Source organism: Bubalus kerabau, chromosome 1 (assembly GCF_029407905.1).
Source record: "Bubalus kerabau isolate K-KA32 ecotype Philippines breed swamp buffalo chromosome 1, PCC_UOA_SB_1v2, whole genome shotgun sequence".
In the NCBI taxonomy this organism is placed as follows: domain Eukaryota; kingdom Metazoa; phylum Chordata; class Mammalia; order Artiodactyla; family Bovidae; genus Bubalus; species Bubalus kerabau.
The window spans coordinates 190,479,797-190,494,520 of record NC_073624.1 but is presented as its reverse complement, the minus strand read 5'-3'; the positions used below and the strand labels follow the sequence as shown (position 1 = coordinate 190,494,520).

At 39.9% G+C, this 14,724-nt stretch overlaps 1 protein-coding gene across 1 annotated transcript; it reads right to left on the bottom strand.

The window, feature by feature from the left end:
* Positions 1 to 2,584: 2,584 nt before the first annotated feature.
* On the bottom strand, positions 2,585 to 5,584 carry IL5 (interleukin 5). The gene is made up of 4 exons (XM_055566672.1): positions 5,441 to 5,584; positions 5,203 to 5,235; positions 3,059 to 3,187; positions 2,585 to 2,951 (listed from the first exon to the last, which is right to left on the bottom strand). Exons 1-4 carry the CDS (start codon positions 5,582 to 5,584, stop codon positions 2,853 to 2,855), a joined length of 405 nt encoding a protein of 134 aa, XP_055422647.1. The 3' UTR covers positions 2,585 to 2,852.
* Positions 5,585 to 14,724: the final 9,140 nt, after the last annotated feature.

Below are 14,724 nucleotides of genomic sequence, written 5' to 3'. Positions count from 1 at the left end.
CTTATTTATTTTATACATAGTACTTTGTGCCTCTTAACCATTACCTCAATATTTCCTCCACCCTGGCTCCTCTCCACTGGTAACCAGTTTGTTCTCTATATCTATGAGTCTGTTTCTTTTTTGTTACATTTACCTGTTTAAGTTTTTAGATTCTGCATATAAGTGATAACACACAGTATTTGTCTTTCTTTGTCTGATTTAATTCACTAAGCATAATACCCTCCAGGTCCATCCATGTTACAAATGGCAAATTTTCATTCTTTTTATGGCTAAGTAGTATTCCGTTAGATACATATAGAGAGAGAGTTATATACATATATTGGAGAAGGCAATGGCACCGCACTGCAGTACTCTTGCCTGGAAGGTCCCATGGACGGAGGAGCCTGGTAGGCTGCAGTCCAAGGGGTCGCAAAGAGTCGGACATGACTGAGCGACTTCACTTTCACTTTTTACTTTCATGCATTGGAGAAGGAAATGGCAACCCACTCCAGTGTTCTTGCCTGGAGAATCCCAGGGACAGCGGAGCCTGGTGGGCTGCCGTCTATGGGGTCGCACAGAGTTGGACACGACTGAAGTGATTTAGCAGCAGCAGCAGCAGCATATACATATATATGTATATATAAACTTATATATATATATAGTTTCCCTGTTTGGCTCAGCAGTAAAGAACCTGCCTGTGATGTAGGAGACACAGGAGATGCAGACTTGATCCCTGGGTCCGGAAGATCCCCTAGAGGAGGAAATGGCAGCCCACTCCAGTGTTCTTGCCTGGAGAATTCCATAGACAGAGAAGCCTAATGGGTTACAGTCCATGGGACCGCAAAGCACAGGACATGACTGAAGCGACTTAACATAGACGCATACATTTACAAGGGCAGGGAATTTTGTCCTGTTTATTCACTGATGAATCCTAGTTCCTAGAACAATCCTGGAACATATGGGAGCTCAATAAACATTTGCTGACTTGAGTTAAACTGACCTTCAGTCTCTTCTCAAATTGAATTTCCTGTTTCCTGTCAGTTTCGAGAGTACTCAGCGTGGTGCTGTGCTGACATCTCTTAATCAGCTCAGCCCCAGCTCTTGGAGCTTAGTGGGTGCACAGATTGGGAACCTAAGCCACAGCAGAGTGCTCACCACCTTGCCTGAGTTTGCACTGGAAGGCAAATGCGTCTTCTTGCACAAAAGGACTTGCATTCTCCCAACTGGGAGTCTGTGTGTGATGGCCCTGGCCCCTCTCCCACTCCCAGAAACAGCAGGAGTAGTTTCGTCACACAGGCAGTGGAGCACAACATGTGCAATCCACGCAGCTAATGCCAGGTTAAGGGCACCATCTGTAAGGCCCTCTAGCACATGTGCGCAGCGCTCTCCCAGCTCATAGTACTGGACCTGTGATCAGTAAACGAAGGAAGGAATTAGTGGCATAATAAATGTTGTCACTGGGCCTCTCCTTCAGGTCTCAGGTTTTTGTTTTGTTTTGTTTTTAATTTATTTCTGGCTGTTTAGGCTTTTCTCTGGTTGCGGTGAGCGGGGGCTGCGCTCTTGTTGTGGTTGGAGGGCTCTCTGCAATGTGACTTGTTGCAGATCATGGGCTGCAGGGCATGTGGGCTTCAGTAATTGCGGCTCCCAGGCTCTAGATCACAGGCTCAGTAGCTGTGGCACATGGGCTTAGTTGTTTCGTGGCCTGTGGGATCTTTCCAGATCAGAGATCGAACCCCAGATCTCAGTTTTAAAGTACATCTTTAAAACACATATTTTCTGAATCCGTCAGAAACTTCCTCAAGCAGAGAAACTTTCAAATATGGTACCGATAGTGATAAACAGGCTGATTAGGTTGTTGTTCTGCCTAATGCTGTTCTTCCCTGGGAATATAGACGGTAGGCACCTCTAGAACAGAGTCTCCCCATTATAACTGCCTACCAGTGCTTCTTTGCCTGTTGTTAGGCCACAATGTCAGGTGAGGTGAAAAACCCCCCAAGGTCCACAGTGCTCCGGGCTCCACAAAGAGCATTTCCAGCCCCTTCCCCACACTGGCAGAGCGACTGGTCTGCAACATGCTTCTCATAGACTGGAAAGATACCTAAATACAGATTCCTACAGTGCCCTCCTCTCCTAGTGAAGTGGTGAAACTCATTTGAATTCTCTGGCCAGCCCTCATAATCATTCATTCGTTCATTCACTCATTCATGCCTCACCTGCCATTTAGCCTGCACCATCCTAGTCTCTGGGCATAGTGGAGCAGAAGCCAGGCTTCAGCCCCTGCCCATGTCCCTGCTGCCTCCTTCCCCATTCAGTCCCACTGGGTCACATCCACCCGCGGTACGCCTAGCAACCTGCCACGTCTGCCACCCGGAAGATGGGAAAGACCTCCAAACTCAGCATGGTCTCACCCAGATTGTGCTCACTTCAGGAGTAAGACAAAGGCCAGCCACAAACTGAACTAGGGTTGTCTATTTTTGTTTTATTGAAACATAGCTTAGGGTGAAATAAATATTAATTTTCTAAGTTCTCAATTATTTCATAAATAATATTAAATTAACAGACATTTTACAAAATGTTATGTTAAATAAGATAGATAAAAGTATATATATATATGTGTATCTATTTTGCCTGGAGCAAACTTATGGAAAATACTTCAGTGATTCTGACATCTGAAATACAACTTAAATTTTTTGGTTTTATGCACTTTCTGCCTGTGTGAGGTAAAACAGTTGTATGCCTAAATATTTACTTTGCTTCTGAAGTCTAATTACACTGAATATTAAGGCTCCACCATTGCTTGGCCCTCATCCTTGTTGCATTAAAACCTCCTTCTCCTCCTCCAGAAACTTTCACTATAGTGAAAGAGGCAGATCTCAACTTTCCATTGTCCACTCTGTGTTTATCACACCAAGAAAAACTTGCAGGTAGTCTAGGAATTGTTTCACTCTCCATCTTTCTCCTCCACACTTCCTCTGTGAAAAGAACAGACAATAAGCATTGTAGGAAACTGTCAATCCCCATAAATGTAGGCAGAGCCAGACAAGTATACTTCAGTTTCCACTAAATGTTTTTAGCTTACTTTTTGGAGGTCTATGTATTCTTTTATTAAAGACAAGTTTTGGAATATTTTTTTCACAGCATCCCCTTGTGCAGTTTGATTCTTCAATGTGTCTATTCCCTGAAAGACTTCTTCAATGCACAGTTGGTGCTAAATGAGGAAGATTTAAAAACAATAAATAATCAAGACAAGGTATAAAAATTTGGTCCCAGAAGTTAGTTGTGTTGTTTACATGAGTTCCGTTCTCCAAAGAATGTTTTACTTGTTCCTTTTCTAGACCACTTCACAGTGAGATATAATTTCCAAAAATAGATAAAATTTTTGTAATTACTGAGGAGTTTTACAAATGATGTAAATTAACTCCTTAACCAAAGTTAAAATGTTGAGGAAGTATAATGTAACTACAATACTGATTGACCTCACGTGAGTTTCCTTTTGTAGTTCTAGCTGGTAATTTTATTTTAGTTAGACTAATAAAATCATATGGGAGAAGGCAATGGCACCCCGCTCCAGTACTGTTGCCTGGAAAATCCCATGGATGGAGGAACCTGGTAGCCTGCAGTCCATGGGGTCGCTAAGAGTCGGACATGACTGAGCGACTTCACTTTCACTTTTCACTTTCATGCATTGGAGAAGGAAATGGCAACCCACTCCAGTGTTCTTGCCTGGAGAATCCCAGGGACTGGGGAGCCTGGTGGGCTGCAGTCCATGGGGTCTCACAGAGTCAGACACGACTGAAGCGACTTAGCAGCAGCAATAAAATCATATATTTTACATTTTAATAGAACCATGACTTTCTTTAAATGTATGCTGCTACTGCTAAGTCACTTCAGTCGTGTCCGACTCTGTGCAACCCCAGAGAAGGCAGCCCACCAGGCTCCACCGTCCCTGGGATTCTCCAGGCAAGAACACTGGAGTGGGTTGCCATTTCCTTCTCCAATGCATGAAGTGAAAAGTGAAAGTGAAGTCGCTCAGTGGTGTCCGACTCTTCGTGACCCCATGGTCTGCAGCCTACAGGGCTCCTCCGTCCATGGGATTCTCCAGGCAAGAGTACTGGAGTGGGGTGCCATCACCTTCTCCGTTAAATGTATGCAATTCCTTTATATAATCATAATAATTTAAATATGTAGAAATGGCACACATATTAATATAGGGCATTCATTGTATATTTTAATGTCTACTGATCATGATTCTAAAAGTATAACCCTAACTTGCTCAAGTTTCAGAAAGACATAAAAGTGAGGAAAGTCATAGGTGGGCAGAGTTGAATGGAAACTAGGAGGCTCCTCTCACTGAATATGGGATTTTTGTAGAAAGAAGTGCTATTTACAATAGCAATGTCCATTGACAGATGAATGACTAAAGAAGATGTGGTGTATATATACACACAATGGACTATTATTCAACTATCAAAGGAATGAAATAATGTCATTTTCAGCAACAGGGATGGACCTAGAGACTATCATACTAAGTGAAGTAAGTCAGACAGAGAAAGACAAATATCATATATCACTTATATGTCGAATCTAAAAAAATGATACAAAGGAACTTATTTACAAAACAGACTCACAGATATAGAAAACAAACTTATGGTTAGCAAAGGAGAAAGGTAGAAGGAAGGGATAGATTAGGAATTTGGGAGTAACATATACACACTACTCTATATAAAATAGATAAACAACAAGGACCTATTGAGTATCACCTATCACTCTATTTTATAATAACATATATGGAAAGGAGGGAAAAGAATCTGAAAAACAATATATATAAAATAATGTATATGTAAACACACAGACATGTAACTGAATCACTTTGTATGCCTGAAATTAACACAACATTGTAAATCATCTATACTTCAATTTAAAAAATAAATTAATTTTTAAACTATAGCAAAAAAGACATTAAATACCAAAAAAAAAGAATGCCTGACTCGAGGCTCTTTGAAATGTAGAACTGACATCACCAGAGGGCCTGATCCACTTGTTTAATGGATTTTACTTGTTATAAAGTCATTCCTAATATTTTTAAGTACATACTTTTGTATTCACACATATAAAAACAAAATGGAGAAAAGTAAATCATTCCAGTGATAACTTTGCTTTATAGCTTAAAATATGAAATTCACTTATTCACTCAATCATTTATCAAATCATGATTTAACTTACATTTGTATGCTGAGGAGACGGAATCATCAAGTTCTGAAAAGGAAAGGAAATACATTCATTTTAAAAGCACTCTAATATTCGTAACTTTTAGTAAAAATGCTTGCTAGTCGTATGGTTATCAATTATATTTGTACTAACTATCTCATAATTTCATGACTAATGACAGATCTTTAAAAATAGCCACCACAAATGATTACCTATATATTTTAAAGGCTGTAGGAATCAAAAAGAAAATTACCCCATCACCTATCAGCAGAGTTCGATGAGTGGAGAGCAGTGTCAAGGTCTCTGCCACCAGTCTATTCATGGTACTTTCTACAGCATTGGCACAAACATAAGCAGCTCCAAGAGCTACTAAAGTCAAATGCAGATGCATTCTCATGACTGAAACGTTCAGCGTTTGCCTTGGCAAAGAAAGTGCATAGTACAAGATTGCATACCCAACCAATTTATTCTCTCCCTTTGAGGAAATGAATAATTTCTAACAATCAGATAGAGAATGCTTAATAGTGGCATATCATGAAACTAAATATTTCCAATGCCTGTATCTTATAGTTTTACGTTTATCTTTTAATAATAATCAAAATCCCTATTTTTCCCCTTTAAAAACGTTTCTTGTTACCAAAGAAAATCCTTAGACTGATATATCATTGCCCCACATTTGCATGTCTTGAAGTCAGAAGATTGAATTTCCTTTTAAAAGATGAGTATAAAAAGAAGTATAAGGTAAACCACTACATAGAATTTTATGCTGAAATACATAAATGCTGAGAAGTTATTTTCAGATCAAGTAAACTCTAATGCAGTTGTAAGAAAGAAATTGAAAATACTGGTGATTGAAGATGGTGATTAGAGACCATCAAAACTTAGCAGTCAGGTTGTGTTCACTGCACTCTTGATTAGGATCCTTTCTAGTGGCTCAGAGGTTGAAGCATCTACCTGCAATGTGGGAGACCTGGGTTCGATCCCTGGGTTGGGAAGATCCCCTGGAGAAGGAAATGGCAACCCACTCCAGTATTCTTGCCTGGAGAATCCCATGGATGGAGGAGCCTGGTGGGATACCGTCCACGGGGTCACAAAGAGTTGGACACAACTGAGCAACTTAACTTTCACTTTCTTTCTATTGCCAGTAATCAAAACCTAACTCAAACTGGTTGAAGCCAAATGAGGGACTTGTTATCTCATACAGTCAAATGATCCAGGGTGGAGGCTCCTTTATGTTGCTTGCCTCAGGGACTTTTGTCTCCATTCTCAGCCAGTGACCCATTCCTTGGGTCACTGTAGACCCAATATGATGTCCAAACTTTTAAATCTATATGTACCCTGTTCATGAGCCACAGAGGAAAGCAAATTGTGTTTTTCTGATTGCTCAATTATAAGTTCTAGAATTCAGCCTTACTCACCCTTGATCCTATGTTCCCCCCTAAACTGTGGCCAGGGCTATGTGATATACTGATTAGCTCTCCATGTAGCTGGAGGTGGGCTTCATCCCACTTGAATTGCCTAGCTGAGAAATCTGGGGTCCTAGGTAGTAGTAAGAGGGACCTAGATCCTAGGAAGGCAACCAAAAATATCCATCACGTTCACATCCCACAAAGTGGGGGGAAATCCTTTCACACCCTGGGTAGGCCACATAATTCCGGGAGGGAGTAAAATGGGGCCCTCTTCTAGACCACATTCCTCCTTCTTCCCTGGCCTGAGCACACATAATGCAGGTGTAAGCCATGGCTTGTGATGGAGAATTTCAGTGAGCCTCCCAAAGTGGTTCTGTGTCGATGCCCTGTGTGTGTAGTCACACCTCTGAACAGATAGGTTAAAAGTAGTGTGGGAGTTCAGTGGCAGCCTTCACATCTGGTTTTGTTTGTGCTAAACTTTTGGACTCTGTTTGAACACTTGAAAAACCTTTTTTTTTTTTTTTTTTTTTGAAACTTCAGGAGTGAGGTAGTGAGGTAGGAATCACAATAGACTAGTCATGGTGCTCTTAAAATGGTGCTCTCAAAACCAAAGCTGATCATAGCAGAGCCTTCTCTCCCCGGAAGATTTCACAGAGAGTTTGCTGTTTTTCCTTGACTTTTACGGGCTGCGCCAAGAAAGTGTGGGCTTAGATGAAGGTTTCAGAGCAACTGCCATGTGACTTGTTATTTTAGTACCTTAAATACACAAAGTTCTGAGTTTTAAACTTCTCCCTGTTATAGAGTTGCACAGGGAATCTAGGTGGTGGAGGACTAAGATACCACTGTACTAGAATTCACTAAAGCAGGAGAAAAGCTCACCAACCACCATTTTTGGGGAGTCATGCTGGCTGGTTACAAAAATGAGTGAAATGGGCCAGGCGTGATCCAACACAGATGGTGGGGCTGCAGAAAACTGCAGCAGAGTGGCCTGTCTCCAGGTGGCAAGCGCTGCTCAGCTCCAGCTGACTGTTGCCATGTGACATCCTTGGGCTTATGTTGCCAAATCATCCAATTTTTCAAAGAAGCCAGAAATCCTGAGTATCATGTACAATCTCCTGATTTTTAAATGTTGGCAATTCATAGTTTTCAAAACCATACAGGGTGCTGTTTCTCAGCCTCTGATCTATAGTATAACCGTGGGTCCCTATTGGAGGGCAAGTTATTTAAAAATCCTCTTATTCAAAATTAGATACCTCAAAGTTTTTAAAAACTGTGGTAAAATGCATGTAACATAAAATGTGGCGTCAACCATTTTAAAGTACGTAGTTCAGTAGTGTTAAGTACATTCATAATGTTGTACAACCCATTTCCAGAACACTTTTTTATCTTGCAAAGCTGAAACTCTGTACACATTAAACAACTCTCTTTTTCCCCGCTCCCTCCCAGCCCCTGGCAACCACGCTTCTACTTTCTGTCTCCGCAGATTTGACTGTTCTAGGTAACTCACATAAGTGGAATCATACAGTATTTGTCATTTACTGACTGGCTTATTTCACCTAGAATAGAGTCCTCAAGGTTCATCCATCTCATAGCATGTGGCAGAATTTCCTTCCTCTTTTTTTTTTTTTTTTTTGATCATGCCACACTGCCTGTGGGATTAGTTCCACAATCAGGGATTAAACTCAGGCCATGGCAGTGAGAGCCTGGAATCTTCCATTGTATGTATATATCACATTTTGTTTATCCATTCATTTATCAATGGACATTTAGGGTTGCTTCCATCTTTTAGCTATTGTGAATAATGCCATTATGAACATGAATGTACAGGATTACATTTCTTATAATATTGTCATAAGTCATTAACTATTCCTCTGTTAGTCTGATCTCCCCAATCTGATTACAAACTCTCTCTGAGCAGGGACCATAAAATAATGTATTTGAAAGAGGTTTATTGTAAAACTTCAAACAAAAGTTAATCATTTTAATCTCTCGTGCAGAATTCCAGGTAATTAAAATTTTTTATTTTATATTGAAGTATAGTCAATTAACAATGTTGGGATAGTTTCAGATGGATGGCAAAGGGACTCAGCCAAACATATACATGTATCCACTCTCCCTCAAACCTCCCTGGCATTTGGCTGCCCCACAACATTGAGCAGAGTTCCTTGTGCTGTACAGTAGGACCTTGTTGGTTATCCATTTCTAAAAAAGAAATGATACAAATGAACTTATTTAGGAAACAGAAACAGACTCACAGACTTAGCTAATGAATTTATGGTTGCCGGGGTTCAGTACTGGGGGGGAAGAATGGAGGAAGAGAGAAGACAGGGAGTTTGGGACCGACGTGTACACTCTGCTCTATTTGAAATGGATAACCAAGTAATTTTTGTAGATATTCTAGCCTCAAGGAAATGGAGTATAATTCCCTTTCAGTGTGGGATACATTTAAGATAAGTGTAGGATACAATTCAAAGAGTGCAGTCTGGAAAGGGGATTATGAGAGGAGTAACTTTGCAATGGAGAAACCTGGCAAACTTCAGCTGGGTGATCAAGGTCAACATCAGCAGTCATAGGTCATGTTGCTTGTGTGTTCCCTTAACATGGTGTAATGAGAAGGGCATTTTATTTTTGTGGTCTTACTCCTCGCAAACTCAAAACCTCTATCTAACCATGAGAAAAATGCTACACATACCCAAACTGAAGGAATAAATACCTGACCAGTACTCTTAAACTGTCAAGGTGATCAAAAACAAGTAAAGTCTGAAAACTGTCACAGCCCGGAGTAATTTAAAACAACATGATGACTAAATGCAATGTAGTATGCTGGATGAGGTCCCAGACAGACAAAGGATAAGGAAAAACTAAGAAAACCCTCTCAAAACGGTGGAGTCTGGTAATGTGCCGGTGTTGGTTCCCAGCTGTGACATATATACTATGATAGCATGAACAAGAGAGGGAACTGGGCACAGAGTATCTCAGAACTCTCTCTATAATCGTGCAACTTTCCTGCAAATCTAAAGCTACATAAAATAAAAAGGCTATTAAAAATAACCTTGCAAGTTGAAAAAAGTTAATGATTGTTTATATTATTATGTAAAAAGACTTTGTATCCTGTAAGTGTCATGCACTTGGGAACTTTTTAACTTCACTAGATTGTAAACATCTTGAGAATAAGGGTTTTATTTAATTGATTTCTTTATCCTCATTGAGCAGCTTATTGTATACTCTCAATTAATGTTTATTGAATAAACAATCAGGCCCTTAGTTGTGTCCATTGCTACAGTCAATGGAGTTGCAAAGAGTCGGACACACTAAGCAACTAACACAACAAATATGGTTGTGTTAGATGAACACATTAATGTGAATACTGTAGAAACAGAAGGAGTCTGTTCCCTGGGGCTAAGAGCCTGATGACAGAAACTTTGGTAGGACTCCTGGAAAAAGGATAGAGCAAAATTGTAAGCTCATCGATAGAGAACAAGTCAATGTCAACTACCATGTCATTTACAAAAACCCCACGTTGTTTTAGGAGACTAGAAAGAAATTAGCAATCAGTACACAGAATTTTAAAGAATTACTAATAATTTTATAGTCTAGAAGAAGGACTTTGTTGTTGAAAAGTTGTATTAGTAGGCAGCACCCATCCTGTTTTCCTAAAATCTTTATTAGTAAGAAAGGAAGTAAGTAAGTGTTAGTCACTCAGTGATGCCAGACTCTTTGCAACCCCATGTACTGCAGCCCACCAGGCTCCTCTGTCCATGAGATTTTCCAGGCAAGGATACTGGAGTGGGTTGCCATTTGCTTCTCCAGGTGACCTTCCCAACCCAGGGATTGAACCCAGGTCTCCTGCACTGCAGGCAGATTCTTTACCGACTGAGCTACAAGGAAAGCCCTTTGTCTCTATTAGTGGCTTCCAAATTGGCAACATGGTTTTTAAAAACTGATAAGGATAAGTGTTTTGTTTTGTTTTGTTTTGTTTTGTTTTTACTAACTGTATAGTCATTAAGGTCAAATGACTTTTCTATGAATTGATTCTAATCAATCAACAGAGCATGCTGCCACATTTTTTTTTTTTTGCAGTGACTAAATGTAAAATGATAGCATCTCTTTCTTTTTCTTGATCTTACTCTAACTCTCATCCTTTCAATCTCCAAGTATATCTTTTGAATAATTTTTAAATTAATGAATAACATCATAGGAAAATAAACACAGAACAACTTCCCCTTGGCATAGCAACTATCAGATTTTTGTTGACCACTTCCAGTCTTTACTAAGACAGCTTTACAGAGTTATAATCAATGAATACGTGGAATTTTATCTTTTTTTGCTTATTAATACTTCTCCTCCGTGTAGTATTTTAAAGGTTGCATGCCTATGTGCTCAGTTGTGCCTGACTCTTTGTGACCCCATGGACTGCAGCCCACAAGGCTCTTCCGTCCATGAGATTTTCCAGGCAAGAATACTGGAGTGTGTTGCCATTTCCTTTCCAGGGGACCATCCCAACCCAGGGATCAAACCCATATCTCCTGTGTCTCCTGCACTGGCAGGCAGATTATTTACCACTGAGCCACTGGAGAAGCCATTTTTAAAGTTAGATGGAATTGGTGTACCACAGTTTACCTCACCATTTGGGTTGTTGCTAGTATTCCACAATTACAAATAATGCTACTAAAAAGCTCTACGTATAATTTAAAAAATATTTCCTTATGCTGAGAAACTTACATGCTCATTTCAATAGCTTTGTTACATTTTACCAGATAAACCCTGTAAAAATATTCAATGCACAAAAAATAAATCATATTTTTACAGTGTTGTACCATTAAAAAACAACTTTATTTATTTTTGGCTATTCTGGGTCTTCATGGCTGCGCGGCCTTTTTTGTCTAGTTACAGCGAGCAGGGGCTACCATAGTTGCAGTGCACGGGCTTCTCCTGCTGTGGAGCATGGGATCTAGGGTGCACAGTCTTCAGAAGCTGTGGCTCCCCGACTCTGGAGCACAGGTTCAACAGTTGTGGTGCATGGGCTTAGCTGTGTGTCATCTTTCTGGATGAGGGATTGAACCCATGTCTCCTGCATTGGCAGGTGGATTCTTTACCACTAAGCCACCAGGGAAGCCTGTGTTTTACCATTTATAAAGCACTTTCACAAAATAACTTTGTTTAATCTTGATATCAGCTCTGTGGGATGGATTTCTTTCCCTCAAGGTTCTTTAGCACTAGAATATAATGAGAGAAATGGAGTGCTATGAAATGAACCAAAAAAGAAGTGCTAATAAAAAATGAACCAAAGAAGAAGTGCTAATAAAAAAGGTTGATAAATATGTTGGTAAACATAAATAATCCTGGTTTAGAAAATAGATTAGGGTCTTTCAAGACAATATGGAAAAATATTCTAAACACTGATAATGTGGAAACTTAAGATGGAATTAAATTCAGTGGTTCTTATACTGTTTGAAAGGATATTTAAGATATTAACTTCAGATTTCAAAATAGGCAGGTGAAAAATTCAAGGATAGCTATTAAAAGAATCAAAATAGAATGTGCAACTTCAAAACCAGAAAAATACAACAAGAGAATACTGAAAACTCCGTCAATCCAGAAACCTATAAGGAGAAATAGAAGGAAAAAGCACAAAATATGAGAAATACAATCAAATTTATCAGGAATAACAGTTCACTTCATGCAAAATGACACTGTGCTCCATCAATTCAGTAGTGTCTGACTCTTTGCAACCCCATGGACTATATAGCCCACCAGGGTCCTCTGTCCATGGGGTTCTCCAGGCAAGAATACTGGAGTGGGTTGCCTTCTCCAAGGGATGTCTGTCTCCAGGGGGTCCTCCCAGCCCAGAGATGGAACCTGCCTCTCTTGTGTTTCCTGCATATTCTTTACCCATTGAGCCACCTGAAGCCTAAAATGACATTAAAAGGGTTTAAAAATCAAAGGATAGAAAGACACATTGCGTGCGTGCATGCGTTTGTGCCCAGTTGTATCTCACTCTTTGCAACCCTATGGACTATAGCCTGCCAGACTCCTCTGTCCATGGAGTTTTCCAGGCAAGAATACTAGAGCAGGTTGCCATTTCCTCCTCCATGGGATCTTCCTGACCCAGGGGCCCAACCTGTTTCTCCTGCATTGGCAGGAGATTTTTTACCATTGAGCCACCTGGGAAGCCTCAGAAAGACACCCTAGACAAATACTAATCAAAGGAAAGTTGATAGACCTTCCCTGGTAGTCAAGTGGTTAAGAATCTGCCTGCCAACACAAGGGACACAGGTTTGGTAACTGGTCCAGGAAGATTCCACATGTCTAAGGGTAACTAAGCCAGCATGCCCTAGAGCCAGTGCTCTGCAACAAGAGAAACCACCATAATGAGAAGCCCGCACACCACAACTAGAGAGCAAACTCACCAGAACTCAAGAAACCCAGCGCAATGCACCAAAGACCCAGCACAGCCATAAATAAATAAATAGAACAAATACACAAATAAAAGCAAGCTGGCACACTGATATCAATATCAGAAAAAGACAAGGTTTTGTCAGAAAGTATTATAAAGAGATTTACTAATAGGTACACTAATAGGTATTTCACGGTATTTTATTTATAATGAAAGTTTCCCTTTCATTGATTATAAGTGAAGAAACATTTTTAAGTAGTAGCTTACTGAGAACTGGGAACTTGACTGATCTGACTTTTTAGTCTTTTTAAAAATTAATCATTTTTATTGCAAATCTTTCCACCCCTCCTCCTACAGTTGTTACCTTAGTTTTATAGATTCTATAGGTTCCTACCATTAGCAAAAGTGGGGTCTGGCTGCTCACTGCTCAAAAGCCAATAAAGAGGCCAGGGTGGTGGAAAAGAAGGCTTGCTCTATTTTGGATGCCAGCAACAGGAGCAGCGGAGGTGGAGGAAAGATGGATTTCTGTCCAAAAGCTGCCCCTCCCCCTTCCCTCAATCAGGGGGCAAGCACTGTTATAGGCAGAGGGAGGGGCACCATGCAGAAACAGCACAGTCAGCTCTGGCATCCATGTTGAAATCACTGGTAGTCTGACCAGCATCATTTTGATTGTTTTGGATACAGTTAATCTTCAGTTCCATGGTCAGTTTTTCCCATTTCCTTGAGACTAATTCTCGGAATTGAGGCACCTTACGTCACGACTATGGTCTGATCATCATGTAGTTAACGTCTTCCACCTGGTGGAGGTTTCCATATTTGTGTAAGACAGCTCACAGGATATGGCTCAGAGTATTATCTACGGCCCTTGAGAAGAAATTGAAGGTCCTCAACTATGTTTAATGACCACATTATTATTTGGTCTCCTTTGTTGTTTTTCTTTGTTTCTGCCTATTTTTACTTCTCTGATTATTTTTTTTGGCTAAAGTTTTCCACAGTCTTATAGAATCTACAAAACTCCTTATTTTAATGACACTAATCGGAGAGTCTGGGGCAATGTCTTGTAACACATTCTGCCTTCCAGATTTGCCTTTTTCATCCTCATGTTATTATTAATACTTCTTATAAACAGGAAGCTTAATCTAAAGGTGCTAAAGATTCAAGTTAAATTTTGTCTTAATCTAACTTCATAAAAGGTAATGTGGGCTACTTTATATTAAGACCACAGCAGGAGACATATAATGTCTGGTTGTCCAAATGTTCAATGCCATTGATATATCCATCACCTCCAAAAGTTTCTTCTCATCTTATTTTCTATTATATATATTTTTTGTGATAAGAACAGTTAACACAAGATCTACCATCTAGGCAAATTTTTAAGTATATAATATAGTGTTGTTAAAAATACCCATGATGATGTACAGTATTCATCCTGCATAACAAAACCTCTTATTTTATTTTATTTTTTTTGTGTGTAATAAAGTTTTATTAAAGTATAAAGGAGATAGAGAAAGCTTCTGACATAGACATCAGAAGGGGGCAAAAAGAGTACCCACTTGCTAGTGTTAACAATGAAAACCTCTTATTCTAAAGGTGTCTATTCCTTTCTTGTGGTGGTACTTATGATAGGGACAGAGTGAAGGTACAAAGTAGGTAATTAAATATCTAATCCCACTGCTGCTGCTAAGTCACTCCAGTCGTGTCCGACTCTGTGCGACCCCACAGACGGCAGCC